Below are 26,517 nucleotides of genomic sequence, written 5' to 3'. Positions count from 1 at the left end.
AGCATCGGGGTGCTGTGTGGTTTCCAGGTTGTATGGCCGTGTTCTAGCAGCATTCTCTCCTGACGTTTTGCCTGCATCTGTGGCTGGCATCAGTGGCTGGCATGCGGGCAAAATGTCAGGAGAGAATGCTGCTAGAACACGGCCATACAGCCAAGAAACCACACAGCACCCCAGTGATTCCGGCTGGGAAAGCCTTCGACAATACAATTTCCAGCATCCTTTATTCCCACCTTGGATAGCCAACACCTCTCTGAAGGATACCGGCTGGTTTTAATAGGAAAAGACAGCTGACAAATTAAAGTACCTCTGAAGTACACCGAAGACAACTGTGTAAGGTAGAGGAGACAAATGAAAGAGACTTTAGAGGCCCAGTCCAACACACTGTAGCAAGAAGTAGAAGCTTCAAGATATTTGAAATACAGCATTTGATGCCCTCGTATTCACTTCCTCGCTTTCAACTGAGAACACGGAACCAACTGACCCTCCTTAAACTTCCTGCATTTCAGTGTTTGCAAGGCCATTGGTTGCGATATTCACAGCCAAGATCCTAGTCTTCTGACACCACTTTACAATGTCCTATCCTGAACTTCAGACATAATATAAGAAACTACTATAAGTCTTCAAATTAATGCCAGGTGATCCTCTGTCATCTTGGTCTCCCACGGGCCCTCTGTAAAACGCTACTTGAGAATCGAGAATTTCACTAGTTGCGATCTGGAGCAACTAGAGATATGAAGACCTGGGGAAAGAAAAACCTAGAGCAATGGGGTGGGTTAATTCTTCCCCCAAAACACTTTTTCTGTTTTTCCAACTGGAAAAATAGAAAATTGTGAGGAGATCTGAAAAACAGCTATTATCTTGTTTTGAGTGAGAAAAACTTTGTCTTACGAAATATATTTCCAAATGTACACATGAAAAGTCTGATGATGCCTTTTGTCAATTGTTCCAATAGCAAAATTGGGAAGTTTGGAAGAGCTCCAAAAACACTGCACACAGATTAAACATTTTCAAGAACGTATTTATTTAAATGTAAGTAATTTTGAAACTATGTGTTTAATTATGGTATTTAATAAAGAGTCCAGTTTTGTTTTCAATGTTACAAAGTTTAGCTTAATATCCAAATATGCTGGTTGTTCTGCCTCTTGGAGAATTTTTGTTCAAATAATACACTTTCTTTTACTGCGTAATTTGTTTTGTATCGTCAAAATCCTACGGATCGGATGGCAAAAAACTACAAGTGATATGGTAGCAGAAGATGCATCAGTACCCAATTCTTTCTGAAGTTCTGGGTATACTTGCAGTATTTTCTTATAGACAGCAAAGCTAATGATACTTTTAAATAATCCCTTAAATATGACAAAAAGTACAGCTTTATATTCCAGCTAAGCATAAATGATGCATTTTAAGCTGTTTAGAAGCAGTTTAGGTTTGACATGTATTACAGTTTCTCTCAAAATTCGTTTCCCCTGGGGGGAAAAGTCTTTTTTGCCCTGTGACTTCAAAAATTCTGAAATTTTTACATCTCCTAGTCACAACATTGCAGCAATAAAGTTGGAAAATCAAGGAAGCAGCCTTATTCTAACACAAGTTATACCCTTTGTGAGTTTTCATGTATGAGAGCAGCTCTCCTCTCAATATCGCTCCAACTACACTTATATTCTCCCAAGTTCTCTAGCTCTCACACACGGCTCTTAAGAGAAGCACAGTTCCTCCTTGAACTAGATTTTCAGACACACTTCAAAGCAACAAGAAGCTCTAACAGCTGCTTAACTCCCCCCAAAGCCTGCTGTGAAACAGAAATCCAGCCCAGTCTCTTTCACATTGTTAACATGGTAGAAAAGCTTGAAAAACAAGCTTAGTGACGTCGAAAATTAACAGCTTGGCTAACAAGGAAAAGCCAAACGTTGAGAAGCCGGGGTTACAAGAACAGCGCTAAGAACATAGGACATTCCCTCCTTGGTGGAAAGGAAACAAGAGATGCTCTTAAGATCTAAGAGTTCTGCACCTGTGTGTGGGTTTTTTTACAGGTACAATGGAGGGCCACAGAAAACAGCTTACAAAGAAGGGCTAAAAGAGAACACAAGGACGATTACAGGCATGTACTGTACTCTTCTGTCCACATAAGAAGCAAGGCTTTGTTCAGGACAATGATTTTAACAATTCTGGTTGTGCTCACAACTTTATCTGACACCAGCACTCAAAAGACAGCCTGTGCAGAGGCAGGAGATGCGAAGAGCGAGGGTACTGTTGTGCTAAACGATTGCTTCTTTCACTGCTTGCTTATTAGCTGTTGACAGCACGGAACACAAAAGGGATCGGAATATTATTGTGGCATCCGAGGAAAGTGTATTTTCAATCTCCCGCAAAGTGTTCACAAATGCAAATCAACAAAAGCAACAAGATATCAGACCGCCACATTATTTGAACTAGATATCAGATTAAAAGGAACAGGGACGAGTTGTGGTTCAGTGGAATAATCTCTGCTTTGCATACAGAAGGTGGCAGGTTCAATTGCTGACTGCTCCGGCTAAAAAAGACCAGGCAGTAGGCGAGGTGAAAGACCTCTGTCTGAGACCCTGGAGAGCCACAAACAGTCTCAGCAGACAATATTGACCCTGATGGGTCCGATTCAGCGTGCAGCACTTCCATGTGTGTTTGTGTGAGTAACATGCTCACAATGTATGGGCTTCACCACCAGCAAGTAAAGATTTGTTTCATCGGGCATTTCCCCTGCTGATTGGCTGCTGGTTTTATGTGCTGTGTTTAAAGTCTTTTTAATAGCTGTTTGCCATCTAACTAGGCAGGGCGCAAGTGTTTCATAAACACCACTTGGCTTGACAACAGAACATGGGAAAGGGATCTGGGAGTCTTAGCAGACCACAAACTGAACATGAGTCAGCAGTGTGATGCGGTAGCCAAGAAAGCCAATGTGATTCTGGGATGCATCAATAGGAGTATAGTGTCTAGACCAGTGATGGCGAACCTTTTTGAGACCAAGTGCCCAAATTGCAACCCCAAACCCACTTATTTATCACAAAGTGCCAATACGGCAATTTAACCTGAATACTGAGGTTTTAATTTAGAAAAAACGGTTGGCTCCGAGGTGCGCGTTACTCAGGAGTAAGCTTGGTGAAGCAACCATGCAACGCTTCAAATAGGTAAATCATGACCCTAGGAGGGTTTACTCAGCAGCAAGCCCCATTGCCAGCAACCGAGCTTACTCCCAGAACAGGTAAAGGATTGTGCCCAGGCCAGCCTAGAGGTGTGTGTATGGGGGGGTGATTTTCCGCCCCGCCCACATGATGAACTCTGGGAACACGTGCCCATAGAGAGGGCTCTGAGTGCCACCTCTGGCACCCGTGCCATAGGTTCGCCACCACTGGTCTAGACAGAAGGACATAACAGTACCTCTCTATTCTGCATTAGTCAGACCTCACATGAAATACTGTGTCCAGTTCTGGGCACCACAATTCAAGAAGGATATTGACAAGCTGGAATGGGTCCAGAGGAGGGCAACCAAAATGGTAAAAGGTCTGCAATCCATGTCCTGCGGAAAGACTTAGGGAATGAGATGTTTAGTCTGGAGAAGAGAAGATCAAGGGGTGACATGATAGCCATGCTCAAATATTTGAAGGGATGTCATGTTAAAGATGAAACAAGCTTGTGTTCTGCTGCTCCAGAGACTAGGACCGTGGTGGCGAACCTTTGGCACTCCAGATGTTATGGACTACAATTCCCATCAGCCAATGGCCAATTGGCCATGCTGGCAGGGGCTGATGGGAATTGTAGTCCATAACATCTGGAGTGCCAAAGGTTCGCCACCACTGGACTAGGACAAGGAGTGAAGGATTCAAGGGCAGAAAAACAGATCCTAACTAAACATTAGGAAGAACTTCGGGATGGTACAGGCAATTCAGTGGAAAATACTGCCTCGGTGTGTGGTGGAGTCTCCTCTGGAGGTTTTTAAACATAGGCTGGATGGCCATCTGTCAAGAGTGCTTTCATTGTGAATTCCTGCATGGCAGGGGGTTGGACTTGATGGTTCTTGTGGTCTCTTCCAGTTCTATGAGTCTATGATAACAGACAGAAAAGCCACAAAGCACAATGGAAGATTATGGCTGCAAATCCAAACATGTGTATTTGGCAGTAAGACCCACAGAATTCAGAAGGGCTCGGTTGTGGAAAGTTCCATCAAGCTGCAGACCACTTACAGAGACCCCCGTATAGTTTTCAAAGCAAGAGATGATCAGAGATTGTTTGCCATTGCCTGCCTCTGAATAGCAACCTTGGACTTTCTCAGTGATCTCCCAACCATGCACTAACCAAGGCCGACCCTACTTAGAGAGATCTGAGATCTGATGAGATCAGGGTAGCCTAGGCCATGCAGGTGGACCTACTAACAAGGAAATGAACACAACAACAGGCTTTATGCCCCTTAATTGAAAGCACAAATACAAGCATGGGGAGAATCTGGCATCAGCATAACCAAAGTGTAGCATGACCATGAAGATGGGGTAAGTCTGGCCGGAGCCTGATACCAGTGGAACATCTCTGATGCTTGCTCTGCCTTCTCCTCCTGGGTGACAGATCTCCTGGGGAGGGCTGAGTCTCCTCCAATAAGTGAGCTACACTGGCAACCTATAGTCATCCAGTGGGAGAAAGAAGCCTTTTCCACCTTCCCCACAAGAATGGGGGTACAGTAGCTACCATGTCAGCATTATGGGCAAGGCAGACTGGGAGTGGGGCTCAACCGTCACTAGGCAACAACAGTGGTTGCTATTATGGCTCAGCAATTCAAGGATCAGGAGTGATTTGGTAGGATGCGCATATTTGTCAGATCCTGGATCCGTAAACCAATATGAGACTCTGGATTTCAGCTCAGAAGTTTTTATTGACAGACATCAGATGGCATGGTTAAAAGAAGCCAATTCTAACAAACCATCTTTGTGTACAACCTTTTATCTGCCCCCCTCCTTTTCACCCCATATCAAAGGCAGATTAAAACCAGAGAGGAATGCTATAGCTGTTGCTTTCTCAATGCCGGTGCAAAAAGATAAGGTCAGGGGCCAGTGCTTGGGTGCCTCTAGTTTGCTACATGTTGCAGATCACAGGAAGGTGGGAAATCGAAAGTGAAGTGAAGGTCCACTAACATAACAGAGCCCTCTATAACAGCCGGAAGGCTCTTCCTGACATACTGCCCCATAAGTCACCCCTCTGTAGAAAAATTAACCTATACTGGACCACTGAAGAGACTGTAATTGAAAGTGTTTTTAAAAAGTATAAATGGATTTGAACCCCCTGCCAATGTAACACTATCAAGTGGACTGTCCCATAGTCCCATAGAAGTATCACTGTCCCATAGAAGTATCACAGTCCCACTGTTTTTTTTTTTGTTGTTGTTGTCTGTTTCCCTTTACATCCCTCCCTCCTTAGTTGATCACTCAAGGAACTGTTGAAGGAATGAGCGCTGATGGGGATTGTAATTGACTGGAGTGCTGATGGGAATTGTAATTGATAGGAGTTTTAATTGCATTATGTATTTTAATAGATTTTTATATCATTATGTTATCAGCTGTCCTGAGCTGGACCGTGGTTGGGAAAGGGTAAGATATAAATCTAATAAAATAAAATACAATAAAAGACACACTCCAATAATAGCTGGATTTGTAACGTATATAAATAATGTACGCTGGCATCTATTACAAATTCTGCTAAAGATGTAGTGGGAGTGACTTAAGACTCTAAGGCCCACCCCATTGTAACACAGGAAATCCAGTTCTGCCGATCTCATGTTCTCGAGAACTCTTGAAACGTTGCCTAGACACTTCCAAGCTTACTGCGGTGACAATGAGAACTGGGAACTTACTTCCCCTCCCCTCCTTCACAAAAAGATGTGAAGCTTGTAAGGATACTAAATTCTGTACTTGCATAATACAGGCAACATGTAAAGCTGCCTCTAGAAGTGGATGGGAGCAACAACCTAATGCAGTGATGGCAAACCTATGGCACGGGTGCCAGAGGGGGCACTCAGAGCCCTCTCTGTGGGCACGCACAGAGTTCATCATGTGGGGGGAATCCCCCCCCCACATCTAGGCTGGCCTGGGCCGCTGGCCTCGATTATTAGCATTAAACCTAAGACCTAGTTTTGGGGAAGCGGTGTAAGTAACCCTGTTAAGTGCTGTTAAACCCCACTGATTTTCATGCAAAGAACTGAAGTGCGATTCTTTACGTGGGAGTAAGCTCGGTTGCTGGCAATGTGGCTTGCTTCTGAGTAAACCCTCCTAGGGTTGCGATTCACCCGTTCGAAGAGTTGCATGGTTGCTTCAAAGCAAAGCCACCAACTACCACCAAGCTTACTCCCAAGTAACGCACGCCTCAGAGCCAACCATTATTTCTAAACTAAAACCTCAGTATTCAGGTTAAATTGCCGTGTTGGCACTTTGCGATGAATAAGTGGGTTTTGGGTTGTAGTTTGGGCACACGGTCTCGAAAAGGTTCGCCATCACTGACCTAATGGGAGAAGTCTTCCACAGAAAGAAATGCCTTTGTCAACATTACCCACAGCAGAGCCTTTGACTGGAGATGCCCAGGATCAAACATAGGACCTTCAAGGGAAATGGATGCCTCTCTGAGGAATCCTCAAAGATACACTTCTGCAGAGGTACATGGGAATGCAGGAAAGCCTGTGTCACAATGGTCTGTGACCTCACACTAGCTACCCAGCCGCTGAACTGGCATCAGATCCCATGGGGATCTTCCTTTCCACCCCTTTTTCTGTGCTGAGTTACAGCTGACTTATGGCAACTCCACAGATAACAAGGCAAAAAGAGATGCTTGGAGGTGGATTGCTATTACCTGCCAGCCTCTGGGTAGAGAAATCAAAAAGTGTTGCGGCTGTTTCTTCCCTCCAAATGTGTTAAGTCCTGGCGCAATAGTCAACAATTTAGACTCTGGATATTAAATCAGAAGTCTTTATTGGGTTGTCAGCAGAGACTTAAATGGAAAGAAGGCAGAACTGAGGATCCTGGCTTCTTGCAAACATATTTATTCCTTTCGTTTTCCCATTAACTAACACACCCCCACCCCTCTTCCCACAGATTAGTACAGACCTGGGCATTATACGGCCCGCGGGCCACATCCGGCCCGCCAGATGACCCTGACTGGCCCGTATGAGTCACAAATAGTAAAAAATGTTAACATTTTATCTAACATTGTTTTGAGAAATTTGTGTGAATAAATTACATTTTTTGGAAGGCAACCTCACTTTTTCATTGCATAACTTTAACATATACTAGTCTTGCCCGCTTGTCAAAACAATGCTATTTACTGCTTTTTTATATAAAGAAATACAATAAATATTATGCAGAATTGAGTTCAGCCTTTTGGCCCGGCCCTCCACAATATTTTCTGTTTCTTATGCAGCCCCATGGAAAAAAATAATTGCCCATCCCTGGATTAGTAGAACAACAAGGTGTGAAAAGCTTTGATTTGGAGTTTGGAGTGTCTCAAGGCCAAGCAATAGTCTTCTGCTGAGAGCTTCCATCCTCCCCCTTTTGGAGGCCCTTGATGAGGTCGCCTACTTTACTATGTTTCCCAGCACAGTAATTAAGAACAAAGGGTCCGTTAACGTAAGACAGTTAGGCATATGAAAGGCTGCTTCCCCCTGCCCAGGTGTGGCCTTGGACCCTGACTGATGTAGTGCCAGGAAGGGCGGGAGCCATACCTGAAAAAATGCTCCCTTTATGCCTGTGTGCCCTCTGATGCTTGGCAGAACATGTCCCTGGCCACATTACTGCCACTGGAAAAGCTGCCCTTGGCCACAGTGCCTTCTGGCCTCCCCACCAATTCTGCCCCTTGCTACACCTTCAAGGATCCATTCCAGTTCCAAATTTCCACCTGTTCTCCTACCAGCATCCCTTCTGGCCAGATTGCATATTTCTCCAACAAGTTCATCAGGAGCATCACATACCTGCCCGGGTCCCACAGGGCTGTTGAGGAAGCCCCAAGATGAAAAAAAGATTACCTGGCTTTTACAAGTAAATGATTGTGGAATGTGTGCTCTTTTTACTACCGCTTTCCAGCTTATGGGACAAGCAACTCGAACCATTTAGATGCCATCACACTCTTAAAAGCTCAGGGCAAAGAACGCAGCATAGGATATATTAGAATAAATGACTATGTTTTAGCTAAGTTTTAAGAACTCTTTACAACCACGCACAAGGCTGAAATTAAAAAGCCTTACCATGCCTCCAGAAATCTACTGAAGGGAATTCAATTACGGGGCTTGCTACCCAAGAATCCCAGTTCACATTGCACAGCAGCTGGTAAATGGGTGCTCTCATCTGAGCTCAAACCAGTCTGGTGAAAAGCAGATGGCCCCAGGGGTGTCTGGATGCATGGATCACACAGTACTCACCTGCACTGCATGCCCAGTTCTATACAGCTGCAGCTACATAATACTTTCCACTATAAACAACTCTCTGAAAAGCATTTAAGACATTACTATAAAAGTTCACGGAGCTCAGAAGTGCTGGCATGTCCACTTTTTGCTCCGAGAGAAAGTGGAAATTCTGAAGGCTGTTTTTGGAGTACTTGCCATTTGAGGCCTCCCTCTCCCCCTCCCCAAATACAGCTGATCCGTAACCACAAGCACACCATTAGCAGACTGTTGCTCAGAAGTTTAAACCAGGGGTGTCCAACTCTGGCGCTTCAGATGTTCATGGATTACAATTCCCATCAGCCCCTGCTGGCACGGCTAACTGGCCACGTTAGCAGAAGCTGATGCGAATTGTAGTCCATGAACATCTGAAGCGCCAGAGTTGGACACCTCTGGTTTAAATCAAGTCTCGGAACCAGAAGGAAGTTCCTATTACAAACAAACATCTGCTTGATCAAGATGCCCTAGACTGAGCTCAGAGAACGGTCCATTGGTAGACTTACCCTGAAGGGGCCTTCTCCTGGACGGTGATGAGGGCATCCTGATTGGGTGATTCCTAACTCATTCTCAGGGAGGCAGGACCTATTTTGTTGTCACTTCCTGAGGAGGGCTTAGGCACCCAACTTGGATCCAGTATTCGGAATAGCATAGTAGTATAAAGGTAACGTTCACTAACACGTAAGAAAGAAACATTAGGAAGTAACAACATAGAAAATTGTGACAAGAGTGGCAACAAGCCTAAAACGTGTGCTCCTAACAAGACTGTATTGTCTATTTTGTGGCTAACAAACTATCGAATGGTTGCGTGAGTGAAATTGTTTCTTTAGCCTACGTAGCCTATTTGGGTTTGGAGCACTGAACAAGCCCTGCACTCCCTATCTAGGCAGGAACAATACTGGATCCAAGATGGGTGCCTAAGCCCTCCTCAGGAAGTGACAACAAAATAGGTCCTGCCTCCCTGAGAATGAGTTAGGAATCACCCAATCAGGATGCCCGAGGTCGCCTCCAGTAGAACAGCTCAAAGCATGTGTACACAATACGTTTGAGAGACAGTTTCATGCACTTCAGGGTCAGAAATTGTTTCCTGAAACGTTGTCCAGAGGTACCCGGTGCTTGTGCTTGCTCCCCTATACCGACAAGACATCTCAACAAGCTACCTCTTGCTTCCCATCAGACTCTGCTGCAGATCTTTGGGGCAGCGGGGATCATCAAAAGGTTATGTAAAACTTCTACTACACAACGTAAAGTAACACCATTAGGTATAAGCAGCCTGAAACAAAGCTTTTGAAGTGGCTAACCACCCAGTTAACTTTGGTTCAGAAGTATTACTTCTAACACAGCCTGGCAGGAAACGTTTTGTAAATTGGGAGAAAGTTGATTCCTATGTTTATGAACAGATAACACCCATGATGTTATTAGGATGAACCAAGGTTCTTCCAGATATAGAACCAGATTTTTGTAGCATAAGTTGCAAACACCAATGTATTAGGGTTAATTAAAAATTAGACAATTAAATAGGGTATTGTCAAAGGCTATTGTGGTTGGAATCAACTGACTGTTGTGGGTTTTCTGAGCTGTGTGGCCGTGGTCTGGTAGTTTTAGCTCCTAAGGTTTCATCTATGGTTGGCACAATGTGCCACTGTGAGAAACAGATCTTACCATGACATGTCTCTAAAGATGCCAGCCACAGGTGCGGACAAAATGTTAGCAGCAAAAACTACCAGACCACAGTCACACAGCTCGAAAAAACCCCAAAAGCCAATTAAATAAAGACATGTTTGCCATTTACGTATTGGTATAATTGTTTAAATATTTTCCATAGCTTGGAGAAGCAACAAAGTATGTACCAGAACCACCAGCACCTGTGGAATGTGTTTTCCAATGTTGGCTTTACTGCTAAACATTTGTACGCGAGACCAAAAACAGAGCATGTTAATATGTCAATTCTTCTTTTAAAAAATCAACAGCAAAATTTGATAATATGAACACAGGCCAGACAGACTCGATTGTGAGCTTGTCAACATATGTGATTGTTTAAGCTGCTGCTGCGTTAAATAAAATTTCCATCCCTACCATAAACAGTAACCAAGTTTGAGAAGTTATTGGACTATTACATATGCAGGTGCAGCTGAAAACATTACAATGTGATTTGAAATTGTGCTCCACTGGAAACCAAAACAGAAATGTGATCATGGTAAAGGCACTTCTATTACGTTTGGTAGTTTTGCAATGGATATTAGGAAACACTGAAATACGTGCTGATATAATCCATTAAGTAATCGATACTGCTATACCAGTACATACTGCAGGAGCAGCAACAGCTGGCTAATTGGGACTCTGAATTAGACCACAGGTGGAAGTTGTATTTTACATTAGCATTTGTTAAATAGTTAATAGCGGAGAACTAAATGCAGAAAGAAGCCACAACAGGCTGCATGTGGTTTTCTAAAGCTGAAGGAACGCTTAGAAGAGTAAGGCACATTTTAAACAAAGCAAGTAAGGTTAATGGATAGAGTGTTTTATACCTATTGTACTGAGCAAGGCATATAGAGTTGAAAAATTTTGCTTACTGGCTATGGAAAAATGCCATTTATTTCTCTGGAAGTTTCCTTTATACTTTGTAGTAATGAAAATCATTTGGCAGCTGGAAAGATTGTAGAAGAGAATAAAGATTCTTTTTTGTTCCAGATAAAGACATACCATCAATGACTAAAATGAGTGCTAGGTTGGTGGGCCACCAAAGTTTGTGAGCCACCCACTTGTGTACTTAGGTCGGGAGTTGTTTTTGATCCTTTCCTAAACTTTGAAACCTAAGAATACCTAACAAAACGGCATTAATCAGATGTATTAAACCAGTTTATGGAAAGCCACCAACCCATCTCACGAGAGTCTATGACCAAAGGAACTACCCAAGTGTTTAATGAGATAGTCAGTAGCTTGCAACATGGATCTCAACAAAAAACAGTCGATATGGGCAAAATGAAACTATTTTGCTTGTTCAAGCAGATTTAAGTTGTCCAAAACTAATAAGATTAATGTCCCAATCCTAACGGGGGGAACTGAATTGTGACTTAGAGATGGCATGGGGTTGGCTGATATGTTTGCCCCCTTCATCAGCGCAAGGGGCACTCCTGCCAATGGAGCCAGCCACCCTTCATCTCCGTGGTGGTGAAACCTGGAAGTCAGGGCCGCTGCAGAGCTGTGCCAGCATTTGATTGGATGTTGGCATGGGGGTGAGGGGTGGACCAGGGCATTCCCAGGGGCGGAGCCAACATTAGTCAGCTTCTACTCCAGGTTTGTGGGCAGCTGAGCTACGGCTCGTGGCTTGGTCTTACACTCCCCTGTTGGGTGGCATAAGTCCATTAAGCCATATGGAGGGCTTTCCAGTAGTGAGGGGCTTTGGGGGGGGGGTTGGCCTCCCCAGAAAGCTCTCTGCAGGCAGCCAGGTGGCACCACAGCAGCACTGTCCCCAGCTGCCTTGGGCTGAGTACCAGTCTGCCCAGAAGCTTAACTCCTGAAACTTCAGCAGGTTGCGGGTCAATAATTCACAAGTAATAGTGCCAAGCTCCACACTCCAAGACATGCAGCTCTGGCAATTGCTTGGAAGCCATGTCTGTGGCTTGAGGGCTCTACCACGACAATCTCACACCTTTTGGCTTTGAGCCCAATGTAGTGAAGTTCTGGGGGTTGAACTTTTGCGTTGCATTGTTGTACGTGGGTACATTTCAAACAAAAGGCTACTCTTCCACTTGAACACGTTACTGCTGTTGGGTCTTAGTGTGACTGCACCGACCTCAAGTTCCATGTTTGTCCCACCGTCTTTCCCCGCATGTCCCAGTTCGGTCTCGGCGCTCAGCAGAGCTGGTTGTCCCTTTATGATGCGGCCAGCCTCCACTAGGGCCAGGGCTTTTACGGCCCTGGCTCCTGCCTGGTGGAACAGCCTCCCTCCATCTGTCCGGGCCCTGCAGGACCTTGGTGAGTTCTGCAGGGCTTGTAAGACTGAGCTGTTCCGCTGGACTTTTTGGGGGGCGGCGGCTGCTGAGGTGCCCCCTGCCTCCTACCCCTTCCCCTTCTTTTCTGTTTTGTTTTTAACTATGTGGCCCATTTTAGTGGGGGCCTTTTGGGTTCCCCGGGAGGGTTTGGTTTTAGTTCTCGGATACTGGTTGTATTGTTGTTTACTGGTTTAAGTAATGAGACAGAGCTTATATTATATTTATTTTAACTTTTTGCCCTGTCTGTATATGTTCATTCTGTACACCGCCCTGAGTCCTTCGGGGGCGGGCGGTATATAAATCCAACAATAACTAAATAAAATAAACTACATATGCTAGAATGCTGGGACTAAAGAGCCCCACCAACCACAAAGCTGACGGCTTTGCCTGAATCTCACTTTGGGGTATGATACAGAAACCACCTTCCGAACCATGAATCTTACAACGCCTGAAAGTCAGCAACTACACAAAGACCAACAATAAAAAGTTCAGCACTTCTACGACAACCCCATGATCTGGCAGCCTTATGATTCTGAGCAGTTCTGGTTAACAACAGAAGGGCCTTGTCTCTTGCAACTGGCTGGAAGAGGCAGCTGGTGAGAATACTATTTGTGGCTTTTCTTAATCTCCTACAAACAAGGCCCAGAAGAATATACAGTGGAACCTCGGTTTTCGTTGGTGATCCGTCCGAAAAGAATCGATGAAAACCGAAACCGATTAAAACTGAGGCAAACTTTTCCATAGGAATCAATGTAAATCCAATTAATCCATTCTAGGCACTCCAAAAAACATACCAAAAATACATTTTTGGTGAATAAACATAGTGTTTAATGCTGAAAACAGTAACAAACAGTAACACTAGGACCAGCTTCAGAGCCAGTGGACCAATGTCGCACCGGAAAGCTGTCCAAAGAGGTCTGTTTCTGACGCCTCTTTAAGATTTGTCTGAAATGGGGCAAGACATTGTCATTAAACAAGTTGCAGACACGGCCTGCGACAGCTTTGTCCGGGTGATTTTTCTCCACAAACCCCTGCACCTTACTGCAAATCGATGAAAACTGAGGCAAATCAATGAAAACCGAGACAATTTTTTCACTGAAAAAATCGATGAAAACTGAAACAGATAAAAACCGAAGGAATTAAAACCAAGGTTCCACTGTATAGAGAAAGTGTGTGAACAAGTTGAGAGTGCAAGAAAAATTCTAATACTTATTTCTGCCCCCAATAAGGTGAGGTGGAAATTATCAGAGCTTTTATCCTGGAATAAGGAACAGCAGTCACTGGCCAATGCACAATCCGACCCACGAGAGCCGATACCAAATGATAATTTATCATCATATGCTTAACCTTCATTACAGACCCCAGGGCACTCCACACTGGCACAGTTTCCTATCGTCATGCTCGGATGTGTCATAACACAAAGGAAAACAAGAAACAATGATGTTCTCAAACAAGTTACCTAATTTCAGTTTTCGCAATGCATTCGTGCAGGAGCAAAACATAATTCAACAGTACCAGAATTATCACAGTTTCAAAAGCTCAAACTAAATGACGAGCACCTTTATTTCATAAACAAATCCAGGCTGGACACTTTGGAAAAATAATTTGTTTCCTGTGTCCATCCAACTCAGCTGACCTAAGCAGCTGATCTAAAACTTCCCAGCCTCAATTTGGCATGCACACACAGAGATCGTGGCAAATGAAAAGAAAAGCTATTCATACTAGAGATTTACTTCTTAAGATTACATTCAGAGGGTAGTCGCCCTGGTCGGAAGGAGAACAACTAAATTAGAGTCTAGCAGCACATCAGAGACCAAGATTATCTGGGTACAAGCTTTAGAGATTCAAAGCTCTCATCAGATACCTCAATGATGTATCTCAAAGCACTCTTCATCAGATACCTCAATGATGTATCTCAAAGCTCTCTTCATCAGATACCTCAATGATGTATTTCAATGATATCCTCATCAGATACCTCAACACTTAAAAGCTTATACCCTGAAAATCTTTTTGGTCTTTAAGGTACTACTGGGCTCGAATCTAGTTGTCCTTCTTAGGTTAGTAATTACTGCTACAGTGGCTAAATCAAACATGGATTTGAGGACGATAGCTGACGAGCTGTGCCAGCGGAGGACACAATGCCACACTGGCCACTGCCCCTTCTGGAAGTCCATTCCAACTGGAAGCTCCTTCAGTTTGGGGCTGAAGAGAGGATCTGCAGCAATATGAGAGTGGTGGCAGCTGTATTTGGGAGTTGGCTCGGTTTGGGTTGGATGAAAAGTGGTACTGAGGTTAGGAGGCAAGTCCTAGTTGGAGTCGTGTGGTATGGAAGAAGAAGAGTTTGGATTTATATCCCCCCTTTCTCTCCTGCAGGAGACTCAAAGGGGCTTACAATCTCATTTCCCTTCCCCCGCCTCACAACAAACACCCTGTGAGGTAGGTGGGGCTGAGAGAGCTCTGAGAAGCTGTGACTAGCCCAAGGTCACGCAGCTGGCGTGTGTGGGAGTGTACAGGCTAATTTGAATTCCCCAGATAAGCCTCCACAGCTCAGGCGGCAGAGCTGGGAATCAAACCCGGTTCCTCCAGATTAGATACACGAGCTCTTAACCTCCTACGCCACAGTAGGATGATAGTGGGGTTTCAAGAGTATTAGCTGGGTGTTGGAAGGAGTGGACTGGAACCCAAATTTTGGGAGGCTGGGCCCGGAAGCTCCCTGATACAGAACCAGCCCAGAGGTCTGAGAGCCAGCATAAAGTAGTGGTTAAGAGTGATGACTCTCAGCTGGAGAACCGGGTTTGATTCCCCACTCCTCCACATGAGCGGTGGACTCTTATCTGGCGAACTGGATTTGTTTCCCCGCTTCTACATAATGAAGTCTGCTGGGTGATCTTGGGCTAGTCACAGTTCTCTCTGAACTCTGTCAGCCCCACCTATCTCACAAGATGTCTGTCATGGGGAGAGGAAAGGAGTTTGGAAACCACCTTGATTCTCCTTACATGAGAGAAAGGTGGGGTATAAATCCAAACTCTTCTCTCCGTCTACCAAGGTCAGTGTTGTCTACTCAAACTGGCAGTGATGCTCCAGGGTCTCAAGCACATAACAGTTATTCGCATCACCTGTTAACTGGTGCTCTTAACTGGAGATGCTGGAGAGTCAACCTGGGATCGTTCACATGCAAAGCAGATGACTCCAGGATTGAGCCACAGCTCCTCTCCATATATCAGCTGAAATGCTGTAAGATGAAAAGGATCTGGTTGTTTTGATTATGCCTTCTCCATTTTGAATGTTTAGTGCAGGGGTCTGCAACCTGCGGCTCTCCAGATGTTCATGGACTACAAATCCCACCAGCCCCTGCCAGCATGGCCAGGTTGCAGACCCCTGTACTAAAACATTCAAAATGGAGAAGGCCTTGCTGGCAGGAGCTGATGGGAGGAGCTGATGGGAATTGTAGTCCATGAGCATCTGGAGAGCCGCAGGTTGCAGACACCTGTACTAGATATTTTAGGCAATAATCCCTGCCAAACATCTTTTACTAGTTCATGTTCTCTACTGCACCCATCATTTGGACAGGATCCTATTGTGTTCTCACGTGATACTGCTATGTCTTAGGAACTATAACATTTTCTAGTACAGCCTGGCAAGTTATGAATGTATCAGAGTTGCCACTGCCAGATTCTTAAGCCCAGGTGTAACTGATTTAAGTACCAAACTGCCACATAAGCAGAGCAATTTCACCGAAGAAAGTGCTATCCATAATTCTGAGCAAAGAGATTGACTCTGCAGTGGATCATTTCTGGGGCGGGCCTTCCAAGATGGCGATGGGATGGGTGTTTTGATTCTCTCTCCTCTGCAAGCTAAGTTTATTTGACTCTTTTATCTGCTTTCTGGCTCATTTCTCTGGCTCCAGCCTGTCCCAACAGCAACTATTTGCAACTAGCTGCAACTAACAACCTATGTTGCTGAAAGTGCAGTTGTTCGGTTTGTTTTGCTGGTGGATTATCCTTCTCTTGTTTCCTCCCTGTTCGTGGGAGACTGCATAGACTGTCGCAATTATATCTGCAGCAAAATTAAGTGGTGTAGATTTTCCTAGACTGTACCACCTCTGGATGCAGCTGGAAGAATGCATACATCTGAATGCTCACTATCTTTGTAGAAACAACCTTCTTGAACATGGAAATCTAGCATGTCAGGGAAGACAGCAGACTGAACACTTTCCCCTGACACCTTGCCTGTCTGCATGCAGGGAGTGTTATAAGGCGGAATTCCAACATGGCACCATCCCCACCTGCTGTAGTTTGAAATTGTACTGTCCAGGAAAATCTTTACTACTTTATTTCGATGAAGGGGTAAGATGGGCCAGACAGCAGACACAACGAATAGTATAGGAATTTGTCCTTGGTGCAGGTACTCTTAGAGCAGTTTCTTAAGCAATGCTCATCACTAGCAAACGTAATGCTATGGATTAAAATGCATGCTGTGCTAAGAATTTGGCGTTCCTGCTTTATTTTTTAAAAGCACCACTTCGCATTTGGCCTCTCTTCCCACAGCCAGAAAACTGTCAACTTCCATGTTGGGATTTATGAAACTGACATGTAGAACGAATGAACAGGGGAAATCAAGCTCACCTTCACAGCCATTTTTAGACACAACTTGTTTCAATTCTGCCCTTAGTGACAAAGGATAGCTTGGAACTGGCACTGCTAAGCCTCGAGCCATTTCGGAAACACCACCCTTGTTCCTGGCAATGATTGCAATGAAGGTGAAAAGTAAGGATATCGGAGGTAGGCAAGATACAAATCCAGAGTCTGATGCTCAATCTCTCCCCTTTTTTCCCCCTTAGACATCAAGCTTTATGGAACTGTAGTTTTTGTGTAAGAGAGACACAGCAATGTTTAAAAGAGTATCTGAATTCAGCAGCCATTGCTACTGCCAACTGGGACTCACCAGAAGGGACTACACTGAACAACCAACCATCTCTGTGTGTCTGCAAAATACGTCCTGCCAAGGAGCCCTGCCAGTTAGCATCACAGAAAACATAGACACAATCTACTAGACCGTCGCTCACTTAACATATTCACTTTAACATGTTTTCAGCAGGATAGCGTTCCTAGCGAACGTCATCGTTAAATGACGCTTCCAGAGCTACATAAAACCCTAAAATAACTTCACGTATTCCAAAAGGAGGGCTGCTAGCAACAGCCCATCCAGAAGCATCTCTCTTGGGGAAAAAACCAAGCTACAATGGAACAAAAATAGATTTGCCACAGGATCTGTGTTTACTGTCTTTCCTTGGTTTTATTTGGAGGGTTTTGGCTATGATGAATGAGGAAAGGCTCAAGGAATGCTACACGATACTTCTGTATCAGAATGGTGCTCGAGTGGACTGTGCGCTCCTTCCCCTGCAATGATCTCACAGGTCTTTAATTTTTCCTTCAATGCTTGGTGTTAATCTCCTGGGCTTGTGAGCTGCAATGACAGAAAGGACTGAATTCTTGACAGAAGTGGGGTGGGGGAATGAAGAAATAGTTCATCTTTTTCTGGGACAAGTAAGTAATGTCGGTGCAAACACTTAATATAACTTCTTTCTCTCCATTAAATAAAAACCCGTCTGCGCACCCACCTGTTTGCAAACCCACTGTGTAGGAGGGTTGAAGGTAATGCATGAGATCAAAATGTATGCCGGAGTTTTTTCTCCCCCCGCCCCGCTTTTCCATCTCCCCCTTCTCATGCAGTTCCCAGTTTGTTGGTACAATTCTGGCAGCACTTTAACCAGCAAAAAGCAAAGCAAAACAAACCCGGTTTCCAGTGAGTACATCTCTTTCTATATCTTGCAAAGATGAAAGGCATCCAACCTTTCCCACGGTGCCTGAAATTGCTACATGGAGCATTTGTTTGTTTAAAGTACTGTTAACCTGCTTCTCTCCACTCTTGTGGACTTAAAGAAGCATGCAATGCTACCCCCTCCCCTCCCAACACAGAGACATAACAGAAAACCACAAATATTTAAGCCCAAATTAACACCAACAAAATACTGCACAGGGAGGGCAGATGGTGAAAGAAGAGGAGCTTGTTTTTATATCCCATGTTTCTCTCCTATAAGGAGACTCAAAGCGGCTTACAAACTACCTTTCCTTCCTCTCCCCACAACAGACACCTGGTGAGGTAGGGGAGGCTGAGAGAGTTCTGAGAGAACTGTGACAGACCCAAGGTCACCCAGCAGGAATGTAGAAGTGTGGAAACACATCTGGTTCACCAGATAAGTCCACTGCTTATGTGGAAATGTAGGGAATCGAACCCGGTTCTTCAGATAAAGAGTCCACCTGCTGTTAACCACTATACCACACTCTGATCTTGATGTCTATAAGTTCTCTCCCCAGGCAGGCAGGTGCCATTCCTCAATACAGGCCTCTTCCGCACATGCAGAATAAATGCACTTTCAATCCACTTCCACGATTGTTTGCAAGTGGATTTGGCTCTTCCGCACAGTCAAATCCAGCTGCAAAGTGCACTGAAAGTGGATTGAAAGTGCATTTATTCTGCATGTGCGGAAGGGGCCACTGTGTCTGAGATGCCATGTTCTCCCAAACCAGAAGATTCTGGCCTCTGTCATACTAGCCTTGTCTACCTGGGTTCCTACCCCATTAAAATTTTAATTGCCTATCTTGAAGCTGATTTTAAATTTAAAAGAAAACAGCAGATGAAAGTAGAATATTAGCAATGTCACAGTGCATAATTGATCAATTGTTTCATTTTGAATAGATGCATGAGCCTAGAATGGATTAGAATTCAACAAAGGTAGCAGGAAGTCATTTATTTAGTGTAAGGGTATGCCGTTTAGTGGCTTGCAATAAGTTGAGTCCAGTTATTGCAGAAGTTATGTTTTAATTGTTTTGTATTTTTTATATTTCATATTTTTGTATTGTCGAAGGCTTTCACGGCCGGAATCACTGGGGTGCTGTGTGGTTTCCGGGCTGTATGGCCGTGTTCTAGCAGCATTCTCTCCTGACGTTTCGCCTGCATCTGTGGCTGAATCTGTGGCTGCATCTGATCCTCTGAAGATGCCAGCCACAGACGCAGGCGAAACGTCAGGAGAGAATGCTGCTAGAACACGGCCATACAGCCCGGAAACCACACAGCACCCAAGTTTCATATTTTTGTTTTGCATTCATATTTGCATTGTTTCGCAGTGTGAAAGTGTATAGGTTTTCTCTTGTTTGTATGTTAAGAAAATTAAAAAAAATTGCATTAAAATATTTAATTGCCTACCTGCCCAGTCGCATTTAAACACATGGAAAGTCACTTAAGTTACATGAACAGTCTGAACAAATGAAATTCCCGAAGTTCAAACATATTCCTGCTTTGCTCTTTGGCGCAGGTAACTATGAGTGGATATCTAGCAGAGCTGACCTTGTTTGTTTTTTTTATAAGTGCCATCCTACACTTTCCAACAGCATGATGACACACAGAAATTAAATACATGAAAATTTTTATTAGAACTTTACTTCTATGTTAGGAAAACTCTTAATTTCTGCATGTTAGGATGGGATCTCTATTCACAGTCCACTGTACCTCTTGATGAACTTGGATTACCCAATCAAATCATTTGCATTTTGCTGACATAACCATCACCCCAGGAAGAGGTTAAGACTCTATACCAGGGGTGGCCAACCTACAGCACTCCAGATGTTCATGGAGTGCAATTCCCATCAGCCCCTGCCAGCATGACCAATTGGCCATGCTGGCAGAGGCTGATGGGAATTACACTCCATGAACATCTGGAGTGCCATAGGTTGGCCACCCCTGCTCTATACAGCTTTGCCAAGCAATTCTCCCCTTTTACTGGACTTCAACAGCCACTCCCTTCAAATAAAGGTGAAGTTTCTCCTTCAGTCGTGTCCGACCCTGGGGTACCACTGCAAGCAGTGATTTCATAGGCAAGCCATTTTTGTGGGGTAGTTTGCCATTGCTTTCCCCGGCTATTCTTTACCCCCCTAGCTATGGCTGAGTTGACCCTGAGCCAGCTGCCAGGATATCTGACCCACAGGGGGCTCAAACTCCTGACCGTGTGAGTGGCAGTGCTAGCACTTAACCACTATGCCACGTGGCTCCTCCCTTCAACATGTAAACAAATCAGAATTTCAAGCCAGTTCAGAAATTGTCGCTCTTTCTGCTTCTCTCTCAGAATGCAAAATAAATTCAAAGAAACAAACTCAGTTGAAATGACTACCCCACTTAGAGAACATCTTGCAATGCAGAACTGCTAAACTCCTGATTATGAGATTATGACATAATGTGACATATGCTTACAAAATTACACACGAGTAGGAAAAGTGCACAGAGAAAAAAACAGTTGCGCTTCTCTGTATCTGTTGTTCATTGAGTGTTTCTGTGCAGACACGCAATGCCTGCACAAAGGCCTGCCCTCCAGGTAAACATCTCTAGCCTCCAAGCTACAGAAGGGGCACCCTCTGGAGTGCAAGTGACTTTTTTATTTGCTGCTTCTACACAGAGGGAGTACAGAAGGCCCTGTTCCCTTGTTTGTTTGTGCTCCCTTGTTTGTTCAAGTAACACACCGAGCTTGTGTTGTCTGAGCGAATTATCACTCTTCTCCTCCAAAGAATATCTGGAAAGGAGGTAACGGCAAATCTGACTTCATGTAATTCAAATACATTAACATGTAAGCAGACTTGTTCCTTGTCCCAAAGGACCTGTATTGACATGTCTTGGCAATGTGCTCCCACCTCACCAGAAATGCATCACTAGTGACCACAGTTTCAGGCACCCAAAGGGGAGCCCAGTAAAACAGATTAGGGTACTACAGCTGCCAAGATACAGGGTGGTCTTACCACATGGGTATGCTGGGCAGTTGCTTAGGGGGCCTATGAGCATAAGGACCCCATGCTAATCTATGTTTGTTGTGACTGTCTGTGCAACATCTCAGAACCCCACTGGGGCAAAGTAGAAACAAGTGTCCCTTGTTAACGTGGCTTTTAGCCTCAAAGCTCTGTCAGACCTATTTTTTGGAAGGAACTTCTGGCAGATTTTGCATGCCTGAACAGTGTGGGCTTCAGCCAAACAGAGTAAACAGGAATTGTATTAATGGCTATGGGTCATCTTGGTTGAGGATTTCAGTGCACTTTTTAAACAGAGTTTCACTGCTATCGTTCCATTGGGTCTTAAGAGTTGTGCCCAGATCCTTGGGGAAAATATTCTTGAGTACTTCCAGGTGCATGGGTGATGGTTGGGGGGGGGCGGGGGATAAGTCAGCTGTCAATAGTCAATAAAGACTCATTGTGATCATTGTCAGGAACAAGAAAAAAGCAAAAACAAATTATCGGGCAGCAACTGGAAAAAATGCAGAGGAAGGAAGGAAGCCTCTACTCACAATGTTGGCAAGAAGAGAACTGAGGGAGGGGGTGTGCCTCTCTGGAGAATGTGAAGGTCTAGGATTGGGGGGGAGCCATTTGAGGGGAGGGGCTTGAAGGCTAGAAACTTTCACCAGGGCAGCAGGCCGGAATGTAGGTTAAGTCCCAGTGTGGGGCTGCAGAGTAGACAGAAGTTGAGCTTTTTCTCCTGCTTCTCTAATATGGACACACAGAGACCCCGAATGAAGTTGGTTGGTAATGGATTGTGACAGACAAAAGAAAAAGCTTACTCAGGTTCATGGATAACATCACATGGTTTCTCTTGTAGGGGAGATACAAGCCCATAAGAAGGGTCTCCTGGATCAAACCAGTAGTCTGACCTTTTCCTCACAGCAGCCAGCCAGTTACCTGGAGGAGTCAACTGACAGGAAATGGAAGCCAAGGCCTTCTCCAGATGGTCTCTTCTACCACCAGTATTTAGGGCATCAAAGATCTAAGTATGGGAGTTCTCTAGTGGTCTATAACCCAGCCAGGGGGGAGTTTCTATAAGCTGCAAGCTGAAGACCGCCATCCTAAAAGTTTAAGGTGGGCAGCAGAAACTTAAACTTATAAACTTATTTATTAATTAAACTTATATTTATTTATTAATTAAACTTATAGGTGGGAGCAGAAGAGTGTTTTCACAGCTTCCTGTAGACATCGCTCCCACCTTCTTTCCAATACCCTATAAAAGGCTTGACTGATCCAAGATACTTGGTCATCCAAGCGCTTACATATCTGAAGAACTTTGTCAATTCTTTGGTTTTTTTTCCAAGTCTATCCTCGCTCTCCTTTTCTAATTTGCTCGTTGCATTTGGCAAATACCACAACAGTACTCACCCGCTGAGAAATAATAAATGTGCAGCAAAATATTGAAAAGTAAAGCCAGCTTAAGAACGCTCCCTCGTTTATGCCGATACTGAACATGCAAGTACAAATGCAAACTCTGCATAATCATGCTCACTTGAAGAATGCTTTTCTTCATAGTAAGGAAAAAAACAACAACTTTTCAGCCCCAGGAAACAGCAGTTTATATCCATCATATGATCTACACGGAAGTCTATTAGGGTAACGTGTTTAGATTTTTAACAACCCAAAAATTCTTATTTAAGAAAAATGCCTTTAAATATATATATATTTATCATGAGAATGCCTACTGATCCAACGGTACTTCTTCATAGCCTAGCTTTAGGGAAGGCCAAATACTTTTACACGGCATGTTAATCTGCCCGTTTGCAAACCACCACCTAGAAAATTAAGAAGGCTAATTGGACTACATAGCAAATGGTCCATTAATTGAAGTCAAAACCTTGGGGGGAGGGGGATAGAAAAGCTGGGAAGAATTAGATATGATATTTAAACAGCTCAACTTTATTACCTTTCTTCCCCTAACATGATTTCTTCTTGATGTTAGTACAACAGCAACAACAACAACAACAACAACAACAACATATTTATTTACGGTCAACGACCAGTATAAAAACCCACCCTACAGTCATTCATCAACATCAATACAATATTTACATTAATTAGTACTTAAATTAAGAGTTAATCGCCACTGTGAAAAGTATCTGTAAAACCTGACTTAAAACTATAACTTTCAACAAATTAATCTGGGTTTAATGTTAGTATAGTTAGCATAAGCTGGGCATAGGAAAAACTAGGCAGGGCATAGGATAAACCAGGCAAGAAAAATGGAAACAAATTATATCAGAACAGCAACACTGAAACCAGAGGGGTGAATATTTCAGGGTATTCCACTGCAGATATCAACAGCAGGATCTTGGGATATTCCATTGCTGACATCAATAACCAATAAAAGAAAGCTCAAGGCATGGATAGAATGTGAGACTGCAGCTTCCTAGAATTTCATCAGGTCAAACCATGATTTAGAGTGGTTCTCACTATAAGCATCTCATATGTCATGCAAATTGAGACTCAGCCCACAAAGGGAGGGAGTGCCTGAACCCATCCACCGGCTCAGTGACCCTCTAAATCTTGTTTACTCCAACTGATAGAATCCATGAGTCAATCTCTTACTCATTTTCAATTCTTCATGCAAAACAGTCTAACAGGCCACACACCGTCAAACGTATGCACACAAATGCATACGCAACACAAGTCTCAGTCCGCATCACGTTTCCCACAGAAGCTCATACTACAATAAACAAGAGTTGTCCTTTAAGCATCACAATGGTCTGTTGCTGAAGTTGCTAAGTTAGTGCTGAAACAGACACCTCCAAGTCGGTTTCGTTCCCTTGCGCGCTTTAAATTGGATTATGTTGACGGTATTACTCCTCGGGAGTCTTTGTGAGAACAAGTCTATCCACAAACTGAAGCAAGCCAATGAAGTTAAAACAAATTATTTAACCCCTAAAGTTAGTTACTTGACGATCTGGCATCACCAATGAATGCAGAAACTTCTCTGATGTGCACATTATAAATAAACCTAGCTGATGCCTAATGTCACCTTATTATGTTACCAGCAGTCCTGTCTGACAGGGCATCAGTTATTTTCTCAGCATCTAATTTCTAAAGCAGGAGCCCCAAAAGAAAGCCCTGAATCAGTTAATGTATGAAGAGGCTTCTCCTTTTGGCTGAAGTTCTAAGAATAGCCGACATTTACCTTTGCTCTTGTTTTTTTTTAAAAAAGAGAAAGGTATACTGTTACACAGAGAGCCAAAGGTCTCTGGATTTCTTGCCACACACACTGAAACCAATTCCAGGACTTATGCAAATTGACAGTTTTCACAGACAGCCATGAGGTTTCTGGAAGCAGGAAGAGGGCAGCTCCTCAAAACCAAAAACAGGGAGGAGGTGAATGCCACGGCCTAACCACGAAGTCAGCGATGGCAAACCTTTGGGGCATGTCAAAAATTCAGAAAATACTTAACTTGACTCTTCTGGCATGTCATCCCCACCCCTCCCTGAACAAAACAGAAACAGTTCTGTACACATTCATTCAGTTTAAAAAATACAGACCAATCATGTGTGGTGCTATATGTTATATAAAGAAAGTCAAAGCATTACAAGCATGAATCGGACAGGGAGCACAGTTGCTGTTGGGCGTCAGTGAATGCTGGCATGTCACCCGTAATGTCGTAACATGTCACCTTTGACCCCGTGTGATCGCCATCACTGCACTAAGTCGATTTTGTTCTGCTCCTCCGAATATCAACAACAGATCCCACCGTTGGTACTACAGAAAAGTCACACAGAGACGCAAGGCCGAATAAGGCACCGCCTCGCCAGTTCCAAGGTTCCCCCTTCGACACCAAATCTTCCAAATGTCACAACCCCGACAGCACCCAGGCCAAGCAAGGTCTTTGGAGACGTTTGGCCTTCCAAGGGTAGGATCCTGCCGGGAATTGTCAGCGTACCTCCCGGAGAAGCAAGTCCTAGTGAAGCAAAGAGACTTGCTCATAAATAAAGATGAGAAGGACCTGATTGTAGAGGCTGTTGACAGCACAGTCATGACAGCTGAAACCTTACGGTAAAAACACCTTCCTTAACATGCAAAGCAGAGGAGAAACGGGAACCTGGCCTGGCCCAAACCGTATCACGTTTGTTGTTATTATTTGCAACGAGACGCGCAGCGCAGCTGTTTCCACACAGAACCCTACAGTCAGCCCCACTTCACTGCATGGGGCTCAGGTGAACTTGTCTAGGATTGCAGCCGCCGCGTTTTCCCTAGAGACCGTCTTCGTGGCGAAGGCACCAGAGCGGCCCTTCTGGAGAGCTTTACGCAGCCGCCAGAACCACCGAAAGGCTGAGAGCCTCCCCAACCGGAGCCCGAGGCGCCCCCGTTTCGACACCGGAGGAAACCGAGGCAACCCTGGGATAAGGAACCGGGCGGGAAAGACGTGCATGGCTACCGCGCCGGGGCCCGCGCCAAAGCACAGCGCAAAGGTGCCTCCCGGGCGGCGGGGCTCCCGGCGAGGGAGAGAGAGAGCAGGGCCGGGGCGCGGAGGAGACCGAGCAAGGCCGCTCAGCCGAGGGCGAAGGACACTGCCGCCCAGCCCAGCCGGGGCCCCCGGAAAATGGCTGCCGCTGGAGCGGAGCCTCTTTTGGCAAGGCGGCTGCAGCAGAGCGCGCCGCTCGACGCCGGCTTTGGGGTTGGGGAGGAGGAGGAAGGGACCCCACCCCGGCCTCACCTCTGAATTTGAGCTCGTGCTGCGGTTCCAGGCTCAGGACCTGCTCGGTTTTGGCCATGGTCCTCCCGCGCCTGGTCGGTGGCACCGGGCGGAGCTGGAGAGCGCAGCGAAGAGACGGCGACGCGCCCGGGCCGCTGGGCTCACCCTCCGGAGGGCCTGGCCGGAGCGGGGGGTGGGGGGAGGAGGAGGAGGAGGGCTGCGCTTCGAGGGCGGCGCACAGCGGAGCCTGGGAGGCGGCGAGGGGAGAAGCCGGCAAGCTGGCTGGCTGGGCGGGCGTGCGCTTGCCTCCCTCGCCACGGCCCGAGGAGGAGGAGGAGGAGGAGGAGGACGCTGCAGCAATGGCAAGGAGGGGGCCGGCCGGAGGGAGGGAGGCTGCAAGCTGACGTCAGCAGGAGGAAGGCGGGGGTGGCCAGCCCTCCTCTCGCCTGGCGGAAGGAGCCTCCCGCGCGCAAAAGGCCGCCGGACCGGGGAGGGGGGGGGGGGATGCTGGAGGAAAGCGCGCGCGCGCCACGGCGCCTGGGCAAAAGTGG

At 45.2% G+C, this 26,517-nt stretch overlaps 1 protein-coding gene across 2 annotated transcripts in view; it reads right to left on the bottom strand.

Annotated features, from left to right (window-relative positions):
• Positions 1 to 26,285, bottom strand: part of VAPB (VAMP associated protein B and C) — a 60,488-nt gene extending 34,203 nt beyond the window's left edge. For both annotated transcript variants that reach the window (XM_048496752.1, XM_048496753.1), the window contains exon 1: positions 25,988 to 26,285. In XM_048496752.1, coding sequence (XP_048352709.1) covers positions 25,988 to 26,045 — 58 coding nt within the window. In that variant the 5' untranslated portion in view covers positions 26,046 to 26,285. The remainder of the gene's footprint in view (positions 1 to 25,987) is intronic.
• Between the last annotated feature and the right edge of the window lie 232 nt (positions 26,286 to 26,517).

The sequence above is a fragment of the Sphaerodactylus townsendi genome, linkage group LG05, assembly GCF_021028975.2.
Source record: "Sphaerodactylus townsendi isolate TG3544 linkage group LG05, MPM_Stown_v2.3, whole genome shotgun sequence".
Lineage (NCBI taxonomy): Eukaryota > Metazoa > Chordata > Lepidosauria > Squamata > Sphaerodactylidae > Sphaerodactylus > Sphaerodactylus townsendi.
This window is presented reverse-complemented; position numbering and strand designations above follow the sequence as displayed.